A 25,441-nucleotide genomic window follows, 5' to 3' on the forward strand; every position below is an offset into this window, starting at 1 on the left:
TTATGGCCACCACCTACTGTACTGGGTCTTTTTCTTTTATATTGTTGAGTCAATTAGACAATGCCCATTTCAAGCTTCTCTTTCTAAAAAAGTAAAAGTTATTTCAGAATATTTTGGGAAGATAGCTGGCTGTCATTGATCTTCCTTTGTAGTATACCCCTCTGGACACAAATCAGGATATCATGATATCACATATCAGGTAGACAGCAGTGGAGGCTGCTGAGGGGAGAACGGCTCATAATAATAATGGGTGGAACAGAGCAAATGGAATGGCATCAAACACATGGAAACCACGTTTGATGTATTTGCTACCATTCCACTAATTCCGCTCCAGCCATTACCACGAGGCCATCCTCCCCTATTAACATGCCACCAACCTCCTGTGGTAGACAGGATACGTTACAAAGAACCATTTTGGACACACTTCGACAGAAGAGTACATGACAGAAAAATTTAAAATCGAGAAAAAAATCCTGACAAAAAGAGAGTGTTAAAAGGCAAGGACTTTAATAACTATATTAATGTTTTCTACACTCACAAAGTTTGTTTAGGTAAGTCGTCAGCGTAGCTTTCAAGGATGACTACAATCTAGGGTGAGCTGTCGTATAAATTGATACATCTCCCATGAGCAAGCGTGATGGAGAGATCAGAAAGAAGTGGTGTGTTTTGTACTTACACACCAGTGTGTTTTATGACTGTATGTTCTCCCAAATACCTAGAACCTGCGTTGTGCTTTGACTGATTGGTTGTTCAAGTACTTGCACACAGACCTTAATGTGTTGGGAACCTTTTTATATTGCTGATAAACATTTGTTATTCTGCTGTATTGTATACATACTAATTATATTTTCTTTTTACCATTATGGGCTGTTTCCTCATGTTAGTGGGTTCTTTGTGACTCTGGGAATGTTGAAAAAACTGATTTAATCAATATTGTAAGCAGCAGTAACATCTCATTCCTGTTTGCTTTCAACATGCAGGTTTTTCTCTCTGAATGGTACAAACTATATTAGAGAGAACTGTACTTGCGTATATACTTATGTATATACAGTGCATTCAGAAAGTATTCAGACCCCTTCACCTTTTTCCACATTTTGTTACGTTACAGCCTTATTCTAAAATTCATAAAAGAAAAGAAATTCCTCATCAATCTACACACAATACCCCATAATGACAAAGCGAAAACAGGTTTCAGACATTTTTGCTAAAAAATACCAGAAATAGCTTATTTGTATTAGTATTCAGACCCTTTGCTATGAGACTCGAAATTGAGGTCAGGTGCATCCTGTTTCCATTGATCATTCGTGAGATGTTTCTACAACTTGATTGGAGTCCCCCTCTGGTAAATTCAATTGATTGGACATGATTTAGAAAGGCACACACATGTCTATATAAGGTCCCACAGTTGACAGTGCATGTCAGAGCAAAAACCAAGCCATGAGGTCGAAGGAATTGTCCGTTGAGCTCCGAGACAGGATTGTGTCGAGGCACAGATCTGGGGAAGGTTACCAAAACATTTCTGCAGCATTGAAGGTCCCCAAGAACACAGTGGCCTTTATCATTCTTAAATGGAAGAAGTTTGGAAACACCAAGACTCTTCTTAGAGCTGACTGCCCAGGACAAACTCTGCTATAGGAGGAGAAAGGCCTTGGTCAGGGTGGTGACCAAGAACCCGATGGAGATGGGAGAACCTTCCAGGAGGACAACCATCTCTGCAGTACTCCACCAATCAGGCCTTTATGGTAGACTGGCCAGATGGAAGCCACTCCTCAGTAAAAGGCACATAACAGTCCGTTTGGAGTTTGCCAAAAGGCACCTAAGGGTGCTGGGTTGACCTAGCAGCTGGGTCTTTTTCAATGTAATCTTAAGGTTCTTTTCAGAAGTCGTGGAATATTAGGGGTGTGTCTTTCAGCTCGATTTTATTGGTCACCCATCTATTTCTTGTTCATTTTACATAATGAAAATTAAAATGTTCCTTATATTCTGTTGTTGCATTATACACATTCTTCTATAATATTAAGATTATTTTCTACATATTACAATAAGGTATACTGTACCAACTTATTGCATCATAAAATATACCACCTAATTGTGTCCCAACAATGGGATTCCCATAGGCTTTGAGGGAACACATACACTTCTGTAGCCTCATTGAAGCTACAAAAATGTAAATGTTCAATCTTAACATGCAATAACTATACAGCAGAACAGATGAACAGGTATGACATTTACTCTCATGGGTGGCTAAAAATAACTATCTGAAAGCCACGCCCCTACTAAACTACACCTCCAGTCATCTGATCTGACCTGCTGGGTTATATCTCAATAACCCAGCACCAATAATCCAGCAGTTTTTAAGTGATCTGCCCCTTTTTTTACATTTTCGCCTAAAATGACATACCCAAATCTAACTGCCTGTAGCACAGGACCTGAAGCAAGGATATGCATATTCTTGATACCATTTGAAAGGAAACACTTTGAAGTTTGTGGAAATGTGAAAGTAATGTAGGAGAATATAACACATTAGATCTGGTAAAAGATAATACAAAGAAAAAAACGAACGTTTTTTGGTATGTTTTTGTACCATCATCTTTGAAATGCAAGAGAAAGGCCATAATGTATTATTCCTGCCCATTTGCAATATAGATTTTGGCCACTAGATGGCAGCAGTATATATGCAACATTTTAGACTGATCCAATGAACCATTGGATTTCTGTTCAAAATGTTGTATCAAGACTGCCCAAATGTGCCTAATTGGTTTATTAATAACTTTTCAAGTTCATAACTGTGCACTCTCCTCAAACAATAACATGGTATTATTTGACTGTAATAGCTACTGTAAATAGGACAGTGCAGTTAGATTAACAAGAATTTAAGCTTTCTGACAATATTAGATATGTCTATGTCCTTGGAAATGTTCTTGTTACTTACAACCTCATGCTAATCGCATTAGCCTACGTTAGCTCAACCATCCCACAGGGGACCCACCGATCCTGTAGAGGTTTTAAAGAAAACGACTCAACTAAGTGACCCAATGCCTGCAACCCAGTGGTTGGGTCAACCAAACAGCCCAGCGATTGGGTCAACCAAACAGCCCAGCGTTTTTTTTGAGTGTGACTATTTCCTCAAGATCACTGTGACCCCCTAATGCTAGTATAATAATGTAGATTATGTAGGTAATGTATAGAATGTAGATGCAGATAAGGTAGATCATGTGGGAAATGTAGGAACTCTAGATGTGGATAATGTAGAAAATGTAGATGTATATACTGTAGATAATGCATTTAATGCCAATGTAAGTAGTGTAGATGTGTAACTAATTGTGCACGCTGAGGCTACAGTGTAAATGTGTGTTTAGTTTACGTCATTCTATTTTATCTCTGACTGTCTGACAGCAAAACATCAGAGTGACATTCACACTCTGATTATGAGTCAAGTTGGTTTGTCTCCAGTACATGCCCATCTTTCACTGTCTGTCAAACAGAGATGACACATTCCACACCTTCATCCCAAATTGGCCGAACCGCCTACTCAAAGAGCCCAATGCAACCTAAACTCCTTATTCACACAGCCCATCCCACCACTAACACTGAGACTGGCTCTCTCGCACATTCTCTCTCTCTCTCACACACACACACACACACACACACACACACACACACACACACACACACACACACACACACACACACACACACACACACACACACACACACACACACACACACACACACACACCATTATCTCTGCCATGGAGAGGGCCCTTCCCTCCCCTATATATAAGTGGATGCAGAGGGTCCCCATACAGAGAGCCAGTAGCAGCTTGTCTGTGTGAGAGAGACACACAGCCCACTGAGGAACAATTCTACCAGTCTACTGCAGCCTTCCCCTCTTCAACTTCTACAGAGGTGAGTTTAGTCTTCACTGGTCACTGCAAGCCCTTTAATTCGGCCCATGTATCCATCTCTCCATTTTGTTACATACTACAGCACCTTTACATTTTTTTCTAAACGCTAATGAAAGCAGATTTTATGTGGGGACCTGGGGGTTTATGAAAGTCCTAAATGGAATGTTCCAGTTCCAGCATGTGAACAGAGTGCTGGTTTGAATTGTTCTTTATTCCACACCGTGATCTGGTTCAGTTTATTCCACACTGTGATCTGGTTCAGTTTATTCCACACTGTGATCTGGTTCAGTTTATTCCACACTGTGATCTGGTTCAGTTTATTCCACACTGTGATCTGGTTCAGTTTATTCCACACTGTGATCTGGTTCAGTTTATTCCACACTGTGATCTGGTTCTTATTCCACACTGTGATCTGGTTCAGTTTATTCCACACTGTGATCTGGTTCAGTTTATTCCACACTGTGATCTGGTTCTTATTCCACACTGTGATCTGGTTCAGTTTATTCCACACTGTGATCTGGTTCAGAATCAGAATTATTTGATGCTTCTGCATCTTTTTCTTTTCCTTTACTTCGGCATTTGGTTGTAAAATGCTGTTAAACTATTAATGCAGGAGTCACATTTGCACAAGTGTGTATATTTATGTTAATGCATGTACACACCACACTACATGCAACTGTATGGGGACATTTTTGTAGTGCAAAGGCATTGCGCAAAGTGGAAAAAATGATATAAAGCTAGTTATAATCTGACAGCATGGCTACATTTGAAAAATGTCCTCAACAATGTAAAGAGAAGACTTGATGTATTGCTTCGTTAAAACACATTTTTAATAATCAGCTCCTTATAACACACATTGTAGAAGAAAAGTTTCAAACTAAATCACACTGCGAGATTATAATGAGGTTCACGGTATTTTTTGCACTCTGAAAATGTAGCCCTGTACAGTAAAATAGTAATACCCTGCAGCATTTCCACAACAAATAGGCACAGTCCCAAAGAACATCCATAAAAACCTGTGGTGATGTAGTTTCTACAGAATGCACGTTTGTGTGCACTCTAAAAAAAATGCTGGGTTGTTTGGTTGACATAAACCCCAAACCTGTCTCCTGGACCAGCACAGCAAACGGCCATTACATAACGACTCCATTCTCAAACAGGTGTTTGTGCCACAAGGCTGCATGACGTATGATGTGCCATACTTACATTTTATGAAAACAACCATTGTGTATTGAATTATTAAAACAGTGATACCACACTCTTACATACTCGTTTCAATAAAACCCACCCCCCTCCTCGCTCCTCCCTACCTATAATAAACAGGCTGTGAAAGTAAAAACCCCCAGGGGGGATGGTTGGGTGAGGTGATCTTTAGCTTAGTGTTGCTTTATCAAATCAAATGTTATTTGTCACATGCGCCGAACACAACAGGTGTGGACCTTACAGTGAAATGCTTACTTACAGGCCCTAACCAACCATGCAGTTAAAAAAAAAAAATACCTAAAAAAATAAGAAATAAAAGTAACAAATAATTAAAGAGCAGCAGTAACAGTAAAATAACAATAGTGAGGCTATATGAAAGGGGCTACAGAGTCAATGTGCGGGGGGGGCACCAGTTAGTAGAGGTAATTGAGGTAACATGTACATGTAGGTAGAGTTATTAAAGTGACTATGCATAGATAATAACAGAGAGTAGCAGCAGCGTAAAAGAGGTGGGGGCCAATACAAATAGTCTGGGTAGCCATTTGATTAGATGTTCAGGAGTCTTATGGCTTGGGTGTAGAAGCTGTTTAGAAGCCTCTTGGACCTAGACTTGGCGCTCCGGTACCGCTTGCCATGTGGTAGCAGAGAGAACAGTCTATGACTGGGGTGGCTGGGGTCTTTGACAATTTTTAGGGTCTTCCTCTGACACTGCCTGGTATAGAGGTCCTAGATGGCAGGAAGCTTGGCCCCAGTGATGTACTAGGCCGTACACACTACCCTCTATAGTGTCTTGCAGTCGGAGGCCGAGCAGTTGCCATACCAGGCAGTGATGCAACCAGTCAGGATGCTCTCGATGGTGCAGCTGTAGAACCTTTTGAGGATCTGAGGACCCATGACAAATATTTTCAGTCTCTTGAGGGGGAATCGGTTTTGTCGTGCCCTCTTCACGACTGTCTTGTTGTGCTTGGACCATGTTAGTTTGTTGGTGATGTGGACACCAAGGAACTTGAAGCTCTCAACCTGCTCCACTACAGCCCCGTCGATGAGAATGGGGACGTGCTCGGTCATACTTTTCCTGTCGTCCACAATCATCTCCTTGTCTTGATCTCGTTGAGAGAGAGGCTGTTGTCTTGGCACCACATGGCCAGATCTCTGACTTCCCCCCTATAGGCTGTCTCGTCATTGATCAGGCCTGTTGTGTCATCGGCAAACTTAAGGATGGTGTTGGAGTCGTGCCTGACTGTGCAGTCATGAGTGAACAGGGAGTACAGGAGGTGACTGAGCATGCACCCCTGAGGGGCCCCCGTGTTGAGGATCAGCGTGGCGGATGTGTTGTTACCTACCCTTACCACCTGGGGGCGGCTCGTCAGGAAGTCCAGCATCCAGTTGCAGAGTGAGGTGTTTAGTCCCAGGGTCCTTAGCTTAGTGATGAGCTTTTAGGGCACTATGGTGTTAAACGCTGAGCTGTAGTCAATGAATAGCATTCTCACATTGGTGTTACTTTTGTCCAGGTGTGAAAGCGCAGTGAGGAGTGCAATAGTGATTGCATCATCTGTGGATGATCGACTTAGAGTATGTGTCTAGAGACTTAATTTACTTTCATGGTTTTGATGTTAGTCCCTATAAGATGGAAGCTTGTGGCTCAATGGAGTTTGAACTAATCCAACATTAGTAACTTTGCACCACTGCTTGTAGTTTATGATGGGGTCTAATAGCTTGTTGTTTTATGACTGCTGGACCTGCGCTAAATGCAAAGCCTATTTCGTGAACTGCCAGGTTTGAACTTGGATACAGAGTATAAAGTTTCTTCATTTATATTATAACCCCTACTTACTATTATTACCTCCTACTTGTAAATCTGTTCCATAATATTACTTAATTTTACCACAAATACTGGCATATTTTTATTGGTACATAGTCTTTTTCGCTACATGCCCAATTTATCAAAATGACCCACCGCAAATGAAATGTTTTAACTTTTTTTATGAATCCAACATGTTGATTCTACACAAAGAAATGTGATGACATCACTGTTGTGACCCCCGCTGACACAAAATCAGGGATGATTCAAGTTTAGAATTCCTTGATCGTTAACAACCCTTTTTTCTCTTTAATTTGTTCAGCTGAACTGCACAGTTTAATGGCACTCAGAATAACACAACCCGTAAACAAACAACACAAACATGTTTGACTTTGCCAACCGCTTTTTGGAATTGCGCCCTCGTTTTCTTTATACAGCACATAATTAAACAGCAAGAAAAAAACAAACGCAGGCTCCTCTCAGTGAAACCACAAAGCATTTCATACCTAAGTTTGCTGATCTAGTCACTGATATGCAAATATTTTTTATATATATATATATATATATATATATATATATATATATATACATGTGGCTTGTGTTAAAGTTTACGTGTGTCTCATCCAGCTCCGTACTCACGCTCACTACTGCTGCCATACCTCAATGTGAAACAGATGGTTGTCGGAACAGTTCATCCCTTAGCATCCTGAATATGAATGGAGTTGTCAGTGATATGCTACCATCGATGGAATTTAGGACCGGTGTTCATTAAGCATCTCAGATTGCTGATCTGAGATCAGATCCCCTCCTGCCCATTTAATATTATTCTTTATGAACTTCTGAACTGTTCTGCGGTATCGTATATCATTATCACTCTGTCTGTCTGCTTGCCTGTCTGTCCTTCTGCCTGTCTGTCCTTCTGGCTGTATGTCTGTCTGCCTGTCTACCTGTCTGTCTGTCCTCCTGCCTGTCTGTCTGTCTGTCTGTCTGTCTGTCTGTCTGTCTGTCTGTCTGTCTGTCTGTCTGTCTGTCTGTCTGTCTGTCTGTCTGTCTGTCTGTCCATCTGTCTGTGTCCAAGGCCTGTGAGGTGACATTTCAGCGCCATGTCTAACCTGGAGCCCGCAGCCCAGCCGCTACCCCAGGTGTCCCACCGCGGCCGCAGTGCCGCCCCCATCGCCAGCTCCAATGCAGAGGGGGAGGAGGTGCCTGAGTTTGATTCCTTCGGCATAATTGGGCCCCGAGGACCTCCTCCACTCAGGGGTGAGGAGGAGAATGAGCTTGTCTAACTATCTTAGCTGGCATGCCTGCTGGCAAGGTTGGTAGACTTTAGAAAAGCAATGAATAACTAAATATACTGAATAAGACTCACATTCCTTTCAATATTTTACCCAAATTTTAGCAGAGATGCAGAAAAGCCTTTTCTTTTTTATATATTTTTTCAAAGAACCAGCAGTCAGGAGGACACAGACAGCACAAGAGGTATGCTTAGATATGCTGAAAAATAGACATATTTTTTACTTAGAATTAAGCATAACGATTATGGCTCTAGATTACAGGAAAAAAGCTGTTTCAGGTGTTTGAAAAAGGAAACATTCTCAAATGTATGGATGGGGGGGGCATAGTCCTACTTCGGACTACTTCGAACAATGCTTCCCATTCTTAATGTGGGGTCTTAATTTGAGTACATTTGCTACTGCAGGAAAATAATCCTGCAGCAACAGGAAATGTGAATTATAAGTAATTGACATTTTGGAAATTACAAACTTTCAGAAGCCTTTTTAAATCTCAAATGCACTTCAATCAAGTCCAGGCTTAACTGAATGACAACAAAGATTGAATAGTTTGGGGTATGGCCTCGTCTCCGAGGAATGCTCCTTGGAGCCAGATAATGATGACAGGTTGCTCTCTCTCTCCCATCCCCTCTCTCTCTCTCTCTCTCTCTCTCACACTCCCGCCCCCTCTCTCTCTCCCGCCCCCCTCTCTCTCTCTCCCGCCCCTCTCTCTCTCCTGCCCCCTCTCTCGCTCTTTCTCCCGCCCGCTCTATCTCTCTCCCTCTCTCCCGCTCCTCTCTCTCTCTCTCTCTCTCACCCGCTCTCCCGCACCTCTCTCTCTCTCTCCCGTCCTCTCTCTCTCTCCCGCACCCTCTCTCCCACTCTCTCTTTCCTGCCCCCTCTCTCTCGCTCTCTCTCCCGCTCTCTCTCCTGCCCCCTCTCTCGCTCTCTCTCCCGCCCCCTCTCTCCCGCTCTCCTGCCCACTCTCTCTCTCTCTTGCGCCCTTTCTCTCTCTCTCGCCCCCTCTCTCTCGCTCTCCCCCATCTCGCTCTCCCCATCTCGCTCTCCCTCTCTCGCTCTCCCCCATCTCGCTCTCCCCCATCTCACTCTCCCCCATCTCGCTCTCCCCCATCTCGCTCTCCCCCTCTCGCTCTCCCTCTCCCTCTCTCCCTCTCTCACTCCCTCCCCTTCTCCCTCCCTCCAGAGTTCTTGGACATCTGGGACGTGAACATGCTGCGGAGGCCAGATGAGGTCAATACACCACAGCACAGCACACACCTGTATGCCAGTGACCACCTCATTGTCCGCAGGGGCCAGGAGTTCCAGCTCAAGGTGACCTTTGACCGTCCTTACAAACCCGCCGATGATCAGTTCGCTGTGGAGTTCATCATTGGTGAGATAAATAAACCCCCACCTAAAAAGCTTCCCAGAATCAAAAACATCTCACTCTGTATCCATAGTTACTAGTTTAGAAGCAGTTCAAAAGTAATGTCATGAAAGAAATGTACATTGTTAAATGCTCCTGCAGTTTTTAATCTAACAGCTTGAAACATAATCAAACTAAGGAGGGATTCAACAGTGTGCATGTAGTACTGTATCTATCTTTCTTTATTGAATCAGTGGTTAGGTCTACCGTAGCTCTAGTCCATGGTTTATCGTAGCTCTAGTCCATGGTTTACTGTAGCTCTAGTCCAGGGCGTTACCGTAGCTCTAGTCCAGGGTGTTACCGTAGCTCTAGTCCAGGGTGTTACCGTAGCTCTAGTCCCGGGTGTTACCGTAGCTCTAGTCCAGGGTGTTACCGTAGCTCTTGCCCAGGGTATTACCCTAGCTCTAGTCCATGGTGTTACCATAGCTCTAGTCCAGGGTGTTACCATAGCACTAGCCCAGGGTGTTACCATGGCTCTAGTCCAGGGTGTTGCAATAGCAATAGCTACATGTTACCATAGCTCTAGTCCAGGGTGTTACCATGTCTCTAGTACCACATCTCTAGTTCAGGGTGTTACCATAGCTTAATGCGAAGGCTCGGTGTAAGGTGAAGTTGCTGATCTGGGGTCAGTTTTGCGTACTCCCCACTAATGGTTAAAGGTCCAAAGCAGCCATTTGTATCTCAATATCAAATAATTTCTGGGTAACAAGGAAGTACCATACTATGATTGTTTTCAATTAAAATGGTAAAAAAAAATACAAAATAGCTTCTCAGCAAAGAGCAATTTCTCAAACAAGAATTTTGCTAGAACTGTCTGGGAGTGGTTTGAGTGGGGAGGGGAAAACTGAAAATGAGTTGTTATTGGTAGAGAGGTTTGGAACTCTCTTTATTGGTGGTTTATTAACTAATTTAACACCTGGTGATGCTGCCATGGAAGGCCAAAACCCCATCCCTGCAAAACAGGCTGAAATTTCAAACATTTTCAAACAGCTCTTACACTATAAGGACATTATCATAAATGTCATAATTTCACAGTATTATTCCAACCTCATAGCATGGAAATAAATATAAAACAGAATAAAATCTAGTTTTTGACTGCACTGGGCCTTTAAGGTTACGATTGGGGAAGGGGGAGCTGATCCTAGATGAAACTTCACCCCCGGAGCGGAAGTCTCAGTGTTAGCAAGCTAGCAAGACATGTCATTCCTCTTGTTCCACCAATCCACCAGGGGGCAGTCCCCAGTTCAGTAAGGGCACCTACATCCCTGTGTCTGTGGCCAAGGACCGCCAGAGCCCGTGGGCCGGCCGGGTGGTGGACAGCACCGACAACGTAGTCACAGTGGGCATCACCCCCGCGCCAGACTGCATTGTGGGAAAGTGGCGCACGTACGTGGCGGTGGTGACGCCCTACGGAATCCGCAGGACCAGGAGGGACGAGAGTCGAGACCTCTACGTCCTCTTCAACGCCTGGGCAACAGGTCTGTGATCGACACTGACTGATGACAGCCATCCCACTAGTCTGGTCCCACATCAGTTGTTTGCGCTGATTGATTAATTGATTGATTGATTGATTGATCAAGCTACCTCTATCTTGTTTAAAAACATACAGTTGAAGTCGGAAGTTTACATACACCTTATCCAAATACATTTAAACTCAGTTTTTCACAATTCCTGACATTTAATCCTAGTAAAAATCCCTGTTTTAGGTCAATTAGGATCAACACTTTATTTTAAGAATGTGAAATGTCAGAATAATAGTAGAGAGAATGATTTATGTCAGCTTTTATTTATTTCATCACCTTCCCTGTGGGTCAGAAGTTTACATGCACTCAATTAGTATTTGGTAGCATTGCCTTTAAATTGTTTAACTTGGGTCAAACGTTTCGGGTAGCCTTCCACAAGCTTCCCACAATAAGTTGGGTGAATTTTGGCCCATTCCTCCTGACAGAGCTGGTGTGACTAAGTGAGGTTTGTAGGCCTCCTTGCTCGCACACGCTTTTTCAGTTATGCCCACATATTTTCTATAGGATTGAGACCAGGGCTTTGTGATGGTGACTCCAATTCCTTGACTTCGTTGTCCTTAAGCCATTTTGCCACAACTTTGAAAGTATGCTTGGCAGGTAGCCTAGTGGTTAGAGCGTTGGACTAGAAACCGAAAGGTTGCAAGATAGAATCCCTGAGCTGACAAGGTAAAAATCTGTTGTTCTGCCCCTGAACAAGGCAGTTAACCCACTGTTCCTAGGCCATCATTGAAAATAAAAATGTGTTCTTAACTGACTTGCCTAGTTAAATAAAGGTAAAATATGCTTGGGGTCATTGTCCGTTTGGAAGACCCATTTGCGACCAAGCTTTAACTTCCTGACTGATGTCTTAAGATGTTGCTTCAATATATCCACATAATTTTCTTTCCTCATGAGGCCATCTATTTTGTGAAGTGCACCAGTCCCTCCTGCAGCAAAGCACCCCCACAACATGATGCTGCCACCCCCGTGCTTCACGGTTGGCTGGTGTTCTTCAGCTTACAAGCATCCACCTTTCTCCTCCAAACATAATGATGGTCATTATGGCCAAACAGTTCTATTTTTGTTTCATCAGACCAGAGGACATTTCTCCAAAAAGTACGATCTTTGTCCCCATGTGCAGTGGCAAACCGTAGTCTGGCTTTTTTTATGGCGGTTTTGGAGCAGTGGCTTCTTCCTTGCTGAGCGGCCTTTCAGGTTATGTCGATATAGGACTTGTTTTACTGTGGATAAAGATACTTTGTACCTATTTCCTCCAGCATGTTCACAAGGTCCTTTGCTGTTGTTCTGGGATTGATTTGCATTTTTCACACCAAAGTACGTTCATCTCTAGGAGACAGAACGCGTCTCCTTCCTGAGCGGTATGACGGCTGCGTGGTCCCATGGTGTTTATACTTGCATATTATTGTTTGTACAGATGAACGTGCTACCTTCAGGCGCTTGGAAATTGCTCCCAAGGATGAACCAGACTTGTGGAGGTCTACAATTTTTTTTCTGAGGTCTTGGCTGATTTCTTTTGATTTTCCCATGATGTCAAGTAAAGCGGCACTGAGTTTGAAGGTAGGCCTTGAAATACATCCACAGGTACACCTCCAATTGACTCAAATGATGTCAATTAGCCTATCAGAAGCTTCTAAAGCCATGACATCATTTTCTGGAATTTTCCAAGCTGTTTAAAGGCAAAGTCAACTTAGTGTATGTAAACTTCTGACCCACTGGAATTGTGATACAGTGAATTATAAGTGAAATAATCTGTCTGTAAACAATTGTTGGAAAAATTACTTGTGTCATGCACAAAGTAGATGTCCTAACCCACTTGCCAAAACTATAGTTTGTCAACAAGAAATTTGTGGAGTGGTTGAAAAACAAGTTTTAATGATTCCAACCTAAGTGTGTGTAAACTTCAAACTTCAACTGTACATTCTGATCATAGAATTTTGAATTCCATTCTAACGTTCTGTTTTCCCTTCCATCAGGCGATTCTGTGTTCCTGGATGATGACGATGAGAGGGAGGAGTGTGTTCTCAACGAGGTGGGGGTCATCTACCACGGGGCGTATGACGACATGTCTGAGCGGCCCTGGAACTTTGGTCAGGTACAAATCATTTGACATTGTTTGGACAATCATTTCGAACACAATTTCATAGACTACGTCTGTTAATAAAGCCCAAGAGGCCATGCTGTGTCGTGAATATAGTCACAGATAAATGGGGTTGGTTGGCCGTGCAGCAGAGATTTTCCACACACGTTCCACACGAGATGTTTTCCACTCGTGTATTGCTTTGAATACAAAGACTGACCATAAAACCCTCATACGTATATTTACAAGTTAATCCTGAATTTGAAACTTTGCTTGTTGCAGTTTGACTATGGGGTGCTGGATGCCTGTCTGTTCATCATGGATAAAGCTGCCATGCCCATCACCAACCGGGGCGACGCCATCAAAGTAGCCCGGAAGGCCTCCGCCATGGTGAGGGTTACGTGGTTACCACCAGTCAATACAACACAGAGAACCCTTTCAGATAACATTCTTACAAACTTTTCACATAGTACATTTATAAGTAAAACTCAATGGAGAAATGAAAAAGCCATACGTGGAAGACAGATTTGTACAGAAGAGATTTTACAGAAGACAGATTTGTACAGAAGAGAGATTTGTATGGAAGACAGATTTGTTCTTACAACTCAATGTAGGCATGTAAAATTCTACAGTTGCATCCAAAATGCCACTCTTAGCATATAGTGCACTACTTTTGACATGGCCCATAAGGCTCTGGTCAAACTAATGCACTATAAAGGGAATTGGGTGCCATTTCAGACTCAAACTACAGCATATTTACCTCTCTGTCTCCCAGCTGAACTCTCATGACGACGACGGGGTGCTGGTGGGGAACTGGAGCGGTGATTACACCTACGGAGTGGCCCCCACCTCCTGGACAGGAAGCACTGAGATCCTCCTCAACTACTCCAGCAGCAAGACACCCGTCTGCTACGCCCAGTGCTGGGTCTATGCTGCCGTCTTCAACACCTGTGAGACACAACACTCGCAACACCACCGTTCATCCCTTAGTACAGTGTTTTCCAATCCAGTGTTTTCCAAGACATTCATACTAAGGTATCCTGGTCCTGGGGACCCAAAGGGGTGCACATTTTTGTTTTTGCAACTAGCACTAATACACCTGATTCTAATCAAAGGCTTGATGATGAGATGATTAGTGGAATCAGCTGTTTTAGTACTAGATCAAAAACTAAAATGTCCACCCCTTTGGGACCCCCAGGACCAGGATTGGGAGACATTGCCTAAGTATGAATGGCTATACCGACCATTATTAGAGAATGAAGAGTGTTTGAATAGGGGTGGGTGGGGTTCAGTAGTAGTCTACGGTTTGGATTGACAAGTTGCTGCTGTTTAGTTTATTGTAACAAACAGAATTGAAATAACTTATTCCCCTCTTTGATGTGCAGAATTACTTATGTTTCTTTGTATTTGCTGATGAAATCATTTTCCTTCCCTTCCCACTCACCAGTCCTGCGCTGTCTGGGCATCCCCGCCAGGGTTGTCACCAACTTCTACTCTGCCCACGACAACGACGGCAACCTGAAGACTGATGTTATCCTGGATGAGAATGGCAGAATTGACAAGCACCGCACCAAGGACTCCATCTGGTAGAACTGATTCAGAGTGACAGACGATAATTGAAATCATTTGGCAATCAGTGTTAGTGAATGTAACATCATATTCGGTGTAAAAATTGATAGTTTGAGAAATAATCTTGATTTCTAACGCTGGTAACCCGTTGTATAAAAGCAATAATACACTTGAGCACATGTGTTATGACATTTTTATCATGGCTGTGGTGGTCTAGCTGCTGCTTTTGCAACAGCTAATGGGGATCCTAATAAAATAACAAATACCACTCGGCTTCGCCTCGTGGCTATGACCACATCACAGTCATGATAAAATGTCATAACACATGGCCTCATGTATTATTGCTTAAGTAGTTCATTACCACGTTTCTGCGCTGAACAAGCTTGAATATTTGCTTAATGAACACCTCAACTCCCTTCAGCCAGCGTCCCACATAGTTCAACTTAATTTTTTTGTGAACTATTGTAAATGGAATTCAAGTAACCCTCCCAAAAAACAACATTTTGGTGAATCGCTCAGCACTACTTCATTTGGTAGAACTGATTTAGACTTAAATGTAAATGTAAATTTAGTGACAGACAATGCTTGAAATAACCTTCTGATTTGAATTGACCATTTAAAAACACAATTCATCCACGAGAGTGCATACACTGCATTTAAAGAGTACACACACTGCATTTAAAGAGTACATACACTGCATTTAAAGAGTACACACACTGCATTTAAAGAGTACACACACTGCATTTAAAGAGTACACACACTGCATTTAAAGAGTACACACACTGCATTTAAAGAGTACATACACTGCATTTAAAGAGTACATACACTGCATTTAAAATCATTGGATGTTACAGTGAAATGATGGGATGGTTGTGTTGTCGTAGGAACTACCATTGCTGGAACGAGTGCTACATGAGCAGGCCGGACCTTCCTCAAGGGTTTGGGGGCTGGCAGGCTGTGGATGCTACACCCCAGGAGACCAGCGATGGTGAGGTGTTCCTACACACACGTTTACACGCAAGTGCACCCACGTGCCCACACACACATTCACATGCGCACACACACACATGCGTGTGTACACTTTTACTGACCTTGCTGACCATGTTATACAATTGCTACATTTTGTTCGCTAATTTAAGAGGTGCTATGTTATACTGTACTGATACTTATTTGTAATAAAATACCTAATGTGTCTTTCTATAGGGATGTACAGGTGTGGTCCTGCATCCGTCCAGGCCATCAAACACGGACAGATCTGCTTCCCGTTCGACGCACCATTCGTGTTTGCCGAGGTAAAGACTACAACGATGAGCCATCCTAGTGGAGCAGGACACTAACTGCACAGGACAGTATACAAAATGTTACAACCCATACTGGCCACTTACCAAGAAAGCTCATTTAAAGTTTGAATCACTGAACTCTTAGTCTAACAGTGAATATGCAGTACCTATACATATTTGGGGGGTTATTACCATGGTAATACATATGGTGATCTATATATGGTAATACATATGGTTATATATATGGTAATACATCAATCAATCAATCAATCAATCAAATGTATTTATAAAGCCCTTCTTACATCAGCTGATGTCACAAAGTGCTGTACAGAAACCCAGCCTAAAACCCCAAACAGCAAGCAATGCAGGTGTAGAAGCACGGTGGCTAGGAAAAACTCCCTAGAAAGGCCAGAACCTAGGAAGAAACCTAGAGAGGAACCAGGCTATGAGGGGTGGCCAGTCCTCTTGTCGAGGGTGCAACATATATAGATATATATGGTTATATATATATGGTAATACATATGGTTATATATATGGTAATACATGTGGTTATATACATGGTAATACATGTGGTTATATATATGGTAATACATGTGGTTATATATGGTAATACATATGGTTATATATATGTAATACATATGGTTATATATGGTAATACATATGGTTATATATATTGTAATACATATGGTTATATATATGGAAATACATATGGTTATATATATGGGAATACATATGGTTATATATATGGTAATACACATGGTTATATATATGGTAATATATATGGTAATACATATGGTTATATATATGGTAATATATATGATAATACATATGGTTATATATATATGGTAATACATATGGTTATATATATGGTAATACATATGGTTATATATATGGAAATACACATGGTAATATTTAGTGCATTCAAAAAGTATTCAGACCCCATGACATTTTCCACGTTTTGTTATGTTACAGCTGTATTCTAAACTGGATTAAATCAGTTTTTTTTCTCATCAATCTACACACACTACCGCATAATGGGCAAATGTATAACAAAGCAACAACTGAAATATCACATTTACATAAGTATCCAGACCCTTTACTCAGTACTTTGTCGAAGCACCTATGGAAGAGATTACAGCCTTGAGTCGTCTTGGGTATGACACTACAAGCTTGGCACACCTGTATTTGGGGAGTTTCTCACATTCTTCTCTGCAGATCCTCTCAAACTCTGTCACGTTGGATGGTGAGGCCTCTGGCTGGACCACTCAAGGACATTCAGAGACTTCTCCCGAAGCCACTCCTGCGTTGTCTTGGCTGTGTGCTTAGGGTCGTTGTCCTGTTGGAAGGTGAACCTTTGCCCCAGTCTGAGGTCCTGAGCAAGTTTTCATCAAGGATCTCTCTGTACTTTGCTCCGTTCATCTTTCCCTCGATCCTGTCTCCCAGTCCCTGCCGTTTGAATTTAGATTTTTTAAATTTAACCTTTATTTAACTAGGCAAGTCCGTTAAGAACGAAGACTTATTTTACAATGATGGCCTACCCCAGCCAAACCTTCCCCTAACCTGGACGACGCTGGGCCAATTGTGCACCACCCCACAGCATGATGCTGCCACCACCATGCTTCACCTTAGGGATGGTGTCATGTTTCCTCCAGACGTGACGCTTGGCATTCAGGCCAAATAGTTCAATCTTGGTTTCATCAGACCAGAGAATCTTGTTTCTCATGGTCTGAGAAGTCATTTAGGTGCCTTTTGGCAAACTCCAAACAGACTGTCATGTTCCTTTTACTGAGGAGTGGCTTTCGTCTGGCCATTCTACCATAAGGCCTGATTGGTGGAGTGTTGCAGAGATGGTTGTCCTTCTGGAAGGTTCTCCCATCTCCACAGAGGAACTCTGGAGCTTTGTCAGAGTGACCATCGGGTTCTTAGTTACCTCCTTGACCGAGGCCCTTCTTCCCCGATTGCTGAGTTTGGCCGGGCGGCCAGCTCTAGGAAGAGTCTTGGTGGTTCCAAACTTCTTCCATTTAAGAGTTATGGAGGCCACTGTGTTCTAGGGGACCTTCAATGCTGCATAAATGTTTTGGTACCCAACCCCAGATCTGTGCCTTGACACAATCCTGTCTCAGAGCTCTAAGGACAATTCCTTCAACCTCATGGCTTGGTTTTTGCTCTGACATTATCTGTCAAATGTGGGACCTTATATAACAGGTGTGTGCCTTTCCAAATCATGTCCAATCAGTTGAATTTACCACAGGTGAACTCTATCAAAAGTTGTAGAAACATCTCAAGGATAATCGATGGAAACAGGATGAACCTGAGCTCAATTTCGAGTCTCATAGCAAAGGGTCTGAATACTTATGTACATGTGATATTTCCGTTTTTTTTTTTTGCCAAAAAATTCAAAAACCAGTTTTTGCTTCGTCATTATGGGGTATTCTGTGTAGATTGATGAGGGTAAAGATTATTTTATAAATTTTAGAATAAGGCTGTAACATAACAAAATGTGGAAAAGGGAAAGGGGTCTGAATACTTTCCGAATGCACTGTATATTACCATATATTACGTTATTACAATAATGACTAAATATATGACCAAATATATGACTAATTGACTAATGACTGGTTTTACATGATGAACGTGTTCCATTCTTCCTGTGCTGTAGGTGAACAGTGATGTGGTGTTCTACTCACGGAACCCCAGAGACGGAACTCTGGAGCCGGTCAAGGTCAACAGCAGCCATGTTGGCAGGATGGTGGTGACCAAAGTGCCCGGCCAGGATGCTCGCCGTGACATCACTGATCAGTACAAGTTCCCTGAGGGTAGGAGAGGAGGGGTGGAGGGATGGAGGGAGAGTCATAGAGCAAACACTTAAAGGGCCGGTTTCCCAGACACAGATTAAGCCTATAGTCCTGGACTAAAAGGCATGCTCGATGGAGAATCTCCAGTGTTTTAAAGTTCAGAACTAGGCTTTGTCTAGGATACCGGCTCAAAAAGTGTCAGTCTTTGTCAGTTCCTGCTTATTCCAGTGCCATAAAAAGTATTAACACCCCGTCATATCTCACTTTCCATCACGTGAATCTTACCCCTGTGTTGGTTAATTTCTTTACTATCAAATGAGGAGAGACAAACTTATCACACAAGTCAGAGTTATACTTGAACTAAATCTTTATTCACGTATTAATAAGGGAGCAGGTCAATACAACACACACATATAAAGAGAATCGATTGAGTGCTATACGTTACCGACGGCTGGCCGACGAATCATTCGTTGAGAGCCCCGAGACAAAAGTATTTTATAGCCAAGATACACGCCCTTCAGGCTACATGATGAACAACAGCTGTTTGGAATGGGTCACAAGGTTAAGATTTGTATGAAAGATACTTATAATTCACAGCTTCCCAGCTGCTACAAAAACAGTTCTCATTGTGTAGAGACCAAGGTCTGGCCCTGGAGTCATCTCTCCCTGTTACTTTATAGAACAGAAACATTAACTCATGCTCTGGAATGCGATATCACCCAAAGACATCGTAAATCTCCCAGAGGCCCCTCCTCAGTAGAACACACACAGATCAGTGTTCTAACAACCCCTTATTCTGTTGCATAAAACAACCATTTGATGCAATAACAGAATTATAACATAATCTTGTCATTTCTGTTCTGACACCCACTAAAGAAGGTAACAAAATGGAAAAAGAAGGGGTTTTGACTCTTTGTAAATGGGGTACCACCACTCTAGAAACTTCTGAGAGAGACCTTATAATCTCTCCCTCTCGCCACATCAACAGGTAGTCCCGAGGAGCGCACGGTGCTGGAGAAGGCGGAGGAGTACGGCTGTCATCGTGAGAAGGCCACCCCTCCGGAGGCTGACGTGGAGCTGGACATGCCCCTGATGGAGGTGAGGGTGGGGGACGACTTTGAGCTGAAGCTGGAGTTCAACAACACGAGTGACCAGGCGCGTACCGTGGACGTGTACGTCAGTGGCAACGTGGTGTATTACACTGGAGTCACCAGCTCTGAGTTCCTCTTCAAGACACCTAGAGTGATTCTGGATCCCAAGAAAGGTAGGCGGGTTGAGGAGGGGCTGAGGAGGGTGTGTGTGTATGTCCGTATGTGTTAAGGGGTGCATGTAAGATCAAAATTCTCTCTACTAGGAGCAAGCTAGTTGCTCTACAATATTTCTTAAGCAGGAGCCCCCAAAAAAAACATGAAAAAGAAAATAAAACTCAAGGAGACAAGCATATCCTAAGTCTTCCCTGTGTGTTTTCCCAGCTGAGAAGCTGGTGATGGAGGTGCGTTCCCAGGACTACATGAGAAAGCTGGTGGAGCAGGCCAACCTCCACTTCATTGCCACCGGAAAGGTCAAGGAGACCGGCCAGATCATCACCAGCATGAGGGTCGTCACCCTACACACCCCCAAACTCTCTGTAGAGGTAGGTCATTTAATACTACATACCCCAAACTCTCTGTAGAGGTAGGTCATATAATGCTACATACCCCAAACTCTCTGTAGAGGTAGGTCATATAATACTACATACCCCAAACTCTCTGTAGAGGTAGGTCATATAATACTACATACCCCAAACTCTCTGTAGAGGTAGGTCATATAATACTACATACCCCAAACTCTCTGTAGAGGTAGGTCATATAATACTACATACCCCAAACTCTCTGTAGAGGTAGGTCATATAATATTACATTCCCCAAACTCTCTGTAGAGGTAGGTCATTTAATACTACAAACCCCAAACTCTCTGTAGAGGTAGGTCATATAATGCTACATACCCCAAACTCTCTGTAGTGGTAGGTCATTTAATACTACAAACCCCAAACTCTCTGTAGAGGTAGGTCATATAATACTACATTCCCCAAACTCTCTGTAGTGGTAGGTCATTTAATACTACAAATCCCAAACTCTCTGTAGAGGTAGGTCATATAATGCTACATACGTCAAACTCTCTGTAGAGGTAGGTCATATAATGCTACATACCCCAAACTCTCTGTAGAGGTAGGTCATATAATGCTACATACGTCAAACTCTCCATCCAACTAATGTTCAACCATTAATTTATATTGTATTAAATGAAATTACATTCAGTAAAAAAACGTACTCATCCACATAGGGGGACACTCATCTGAGGCTGCTGACACTCATCTGAGGCTAAGAATTTTTGTTGACCATGTGACCTGACCATGTGGTGACCTGACCATGTGACCTGACCATTTGATCATGTGACCTGACCATGTGACCTGACCATTTGATCATATGACCTGACCATGTGACCTGACCTGGTTTGATGGACTTTTTCCTGGTCTGGTCACCTGGTGGTAACTTTGTGAACTTCGTGGAAAGCACAAAATGAATCAATTTGTACTGTATATAAAGTACACTGGATTTTACAAATATGATGAATTTCTCGATCCTAGCTGGGTCTTCGCGGCAAGGGTCAGGACAGTTCTAAACTGTCATCCGCCCCCCTGTAGGTGTCTGGTCTGGCCAAGGTGAGTGAGGAGATGATGGTGACCGTGGAGTTCACAAACCCATTCAAGTTTAACCTGGAGGATGTGTATGTTCGTGTGGAGGGGCCAGGAGTCATGCCACCCAAGTATAAACATTACAGGTGAGCAGTGTGTGTGTATGTGTGTGTGTGTGTGTGTGTGGTGTGGTGTGTGTCTATCAAATCAAACTTTATTTGTCACATGCAATGAATACAACAGGTGAAGACCTTACCGTGAAATACTTACTTGCAAGCCCTTAACCAACAGTGCAGTTCAAGAAGAGTTAAGAAAATATTTACCAAATAAACAAAAGTAAAACATAATAAAAAATAGTAAAAAGTAACACAATAACATAACAATAACAAGGGTATATACAGAGGGTACCGGTACTGAGTCAGTGTGCGGGGGTACAGGTTAGAGGTAATTTGTACATGTAGGTAGAGGTGAAGTGACTATGCATAGATAATAAACAGCGAGTAGCAGCAGTGTACAACACAAATGGAGGAGGGGGGTCAATGTAATCGTCTGGTGGCCATTTGATGAATTGTTCAGCAGTCTTGTGGTTTGGGGTTAGAAGCTGTTAAGGAGCCTTTTGGACCTAGACTTGGCGCTCCGCTACCGCTTGCTGTGCGGTAGCAGAGAAAACAGTCTATGTCTTGGGTCTCTGGAGTCTCACAACTTTATGGGCTTTCCTCTGACACCGCCTATTATATACACTACCATTCAAAAGTTTGGGGTCACTTAGAAATGTCCTTGTTTTTGAAAGAAAAACACATTTTTTGTCCATTAAAATAACATCAAATTGATCAGAAATACAGTGTAGGCATTGTTAGTGTTGTAAATGACTATTGTAGCTGGAAACTGCAGATTTTTTATGGAATATCTACATAGGCGTACAGAGGCCCATTATCAGCAACCATCACTCCTGTGTTCCAATGGCACGTTGTGTTAGCTAATCCAAGTTTAGCATTTTAAAAAGGTTAATTGATCATTAGAACACCCTTTTGCAATTATGTTAGCGAGGCTGAAAACTGTTGTCCTGATTAAAGAAGCAATAAAATTGGTCTTCTTTACACTAGTTGAGTATCTGGAGCATCAGCGTTTGTGGGTTCGATTACAGGCTCAAAATGGCCAAAAACAGAGATATTTCGTCTGAAACTCGTCAGTCTATTCTTGTTCTGAGAATTGAAGGCTATTCCATGCAAATATTTGCCAAGAAACTGAAGATCTCGTACAACGCTGTGTACTACTCCCTTCACAGAACAGCGCAAACTGGCCCTAACCAGAATAGAAAGAGGAGTGGGAGGCCCCGGTGCACAGCTGAGCAAGAGGACAAGTACATTAGAGTGTCTAGTTTGAGAAACAGATGCCTCCGATGTCCTCAATTGGCAGCTTCATTAAATAGTACCCGCAAAACACCAGTCTCAACGTCAACAGTGAAGAGGCGACTCCAGGATGCTGGCCTTCTTGGCAGAGTTGCAAAGAAAAAGCCATATCTCAGACTGGCCAATAAAAGAAAAGATTAAGATGGCCAAAATAACACAGACACTGGACAGAGGACCTCTGCCTAGAAGGCCAGCATCCCGGAGTTGCCTCTTCACTGTTGACGTTGAGGCTTGGCCCCAGTGATGTACTGAGCCGCACGCACTACCCTCTGTAGCATTTTACGGTCAGATGCTGAGCAGTTGCCATACCAGGTGGTGATGCATGGATCTGGGGACCCATGCCAAATCTTTTCAGTCTCGTGAGGGGAAAAAGGTTTTGTTGTGCCGTCTTCACGATTGTCTTGGTGTGATTGGAACATGATAGTTTGTTGGTGACACAAACTAGTTCGTTTACACCAAGGAACTTGAAACTCTTGACCCGCTCCACTACAGCCCCGTTGTTGATAATGGGGGCCTGTTGGGCCACCCTTTCCTGTAGTCCACGATCAGCTCCTTCGTCTTGCTCACATTGAGCGAGAGGTTGTTATCCTGGCACCACACTGCCAGTTCTCTGACCTTCTCCCTATAGGCTGTCTCATCGTTGTCGGTGATCAGGCCTACCACTGTTGTGTCATCAGCAAACTTAATGATGGTGTTGGAGTAATGTTTGATAACGCAGTCGTGGGTGAACAGGGAGAACAGGAGGGTACTAAGTACACACCACTGAGGGGCCCCAGTGTTGAGGATCAGTGTGGCAGATGTGTTTTTGCCTACCCTTACCACCTGGAGGCGGCCCATCAGGAAGTCCAGGATCCAGTTGCAGCGGGAGGTGTTTAGTCCCAGGGTCCTTAGCTTACCTGTGTGTGTGTGTGTGTGTGTGTGTGTGTGTGTGTGTGCGTGTGCATGTGTATGTGTGCGCTTGTGTGGGATTGCACTCATGTACTGTATGTATGTTTCTATTCCAGTCTGATCACGGCAGGCTCGTCCCTGACGTGGACGGAGGGTTTCACCCCCCGTAGGGCGGGGCCAACTAAGCTGATGGCCAGTCTGGACTGTGCTGCCCTCAGACAGGTGTACGGACAGGCCCAGCTCACCGTCAAGCCCTGAGCAACACAGCTACAGCCCTGTTACAGCCTTGTTACAGCCTAGCTAGCAACAGTTTAGAGATTAGGGGCTCTATTCAATCCGTATCGCGGAAATTCAGTGTTACTGCGTGATTAAGATTTAACGGCAATGTTCCCCCTTTAGCAGAGTCTGCAATCACGTTAAACGCTGCATATGTCGGCTCAATCGGAAATGACCTTATCGCGGAATCTTTATCGCTTCAGCAATACAGATTGAATAGAGCTCTAGGGTTGAATTGTTGCTTTTGTTAACTTTAGTACACCGATCATGTAGCTTCACAAAATATATATATTTTCTAACTATGCAACATTTAGTGTAGTTCAATGCTGTTGTTTTGTTTTCACATGACTTCTATAGCCTACAATTAAAAGACAACTACATCATACATGTAGCTACTGTAACCCAGCTACCAACAGTTTAGAGATTGGGTTGCTTTGTTGTTAAATATTAATGAATGCATCTATGATCATGTTGTTTCACAAAATAGAACTACAGTATGTAATGTAATGACGTTAAGGACAAGTTAAGTGTCATTTTTTTGTTTTAACTTTTGACTTCTAGCACAACATTTTTTATATCACCCAAATAAAAGAATACACAATGGTTTGGCAATATTCTGTGCACTTCTATTTGTAAAACAGTGATGTACACATGCAAATGAAGCAACAAAGTGATTCATCATAGTGTAAAGTGCAGTTTTATGATGGGAGGCAAAGTGAAAGATCCTTTACAAACTCTAGCAAAAACTCTAGAAAAACTCTATAAACAATAGCTGGAGGGAGGCCCTTTCCATCATTCTGGATCAACTCAGTGATTAATCATTTACTGACATGAAGTTTCATGTGCCAGTAACTCCAAAAGGAAAGTGGAACAATGCTACAAGAAAGTAAGTAACAGACTGGATGATTGAATTGTGGGGCAGTAACTCAGTAGACCAAGCAAAGGCTCTTATGGAGAAGATACCACACAATGATGAGGGGATCCAAGTACTGCTGACGCCTTTCCTGATAGAAATGATACTTCGTTAACTTTAGTCATGAACACAAGCTATATGTTTGAAAGAGACATTGAGTTTAAATAGGAATAATTTTTCTACATTCACAATCCATGGTAGACAATTACCGTAAAACTTCAATTACTAGCCCAGGAATTTATTTGAAGTTTTACGGTACAAATTTTGTGTATTATTCCCCTCTACATGATGATGACCATTTTGTGTAAATGTTTTAATGCTCACCCTGAAGTGTTCTGGGTACATGATGAACACAGGGTACAATTACTTTTCAGTAAGGGTGAATTTTATTTGATAAGGCCCAATTTATTTTCAAACACTGGGAGAGG

At 42.7% G+C, this 25,441-nt stretch overlaps 1 protein-coding gene across 2 annotated transcripts; it reads left to right on the forward strand.

Moving 5' to 3' along the window:
* The first annotated feature begins 3,764 nt into the window (after positions 1 to 3,764).
* Positions 3,765 to 24,712, forward strand: LOC115194438 (coagulation factor XIII A chain-like). 2 transcript variants are annotated; one of them, XM_029754134.1, is made up of 15 exons: positions 3,765 to 3,909; positions 7,991 to 8,172; positions 9,388 to 9,576; positions 10,839 to 11,087; positions 13,106 to 13,224; positions 13,492 to 13,599; positions 13,985 to 14,159; positions 14,657 to 14,795; positions 15,663 to 15,766; positions 15,982 to 16,070; positions 18,718 to 18,874; positions 19,842 to 20,117; positions 20,326 to 20,486; positions 21,537 to 21,673; positions 23,941 to 24,712. In XM_029754134.1, the coding sequence occupies exons 2-15, from the start codon at positions 8,016 to 8,018 to the stop codon at positions 24,080 to 24,082; spliced, it is 2,202 nt and encodes a 733-aa protein (XP_029609994.1). In that variant the 5' UTR covers positions 3,765 to 3,909; positions 7,991 to 8,015; the 3' UTR covers positions 24,083 to 24,712. The 2 variants fall into 2 exon arrangements, with proteins under 2 accessions (XP_029609994.1, XP_029609995.1); XM_029754135.1 differs by lacking the exon at positions 10,839 to 11,087.
* The last annotated feature ends 729 nt before the right edge of the window (positions 24,713 to 25,441 follow it).

The sequence above is a fragment of the Salmo trutta genome, chromosome 5, assembly GCF_901001165.1.
Source record: "Salmo trutta chromosome 5, fSalTru1.1, whole genome shotgun sequence".
Lineage (NCBI taxonomy): Eukaryota > Metazoa > Chordata > Actinopteri > Salmoniformes > Salmonidae > Salmo > Salmo trutta.

Excerpts from the sequence above, each read along its gene's own strand:
- LOC115194438 (XM_029754134.1), top strand. The coding sequence starts at position 8,016 with ATGTCTAACCTGGAGCCCGCAGCCCAGCCGCTACCCCAGGTGTCCCAC. Across the intron at positions 8,173-9,387 it reads AGGACCTCCTCCACTCAGGG|AGTTCTTGGACATCTGGGAC; the intron begins GTGAGGAGGAGA and ends CCCTCCCTCCAG. Across the intron at positions 20,487-21,536 it reads CCCCCAAACTCTCTGTAGAG|GTGTCTGGTCTGGCCAAGGT; the intron begins GTAGGTCATTTA and ends GCCCCCCTGTAG.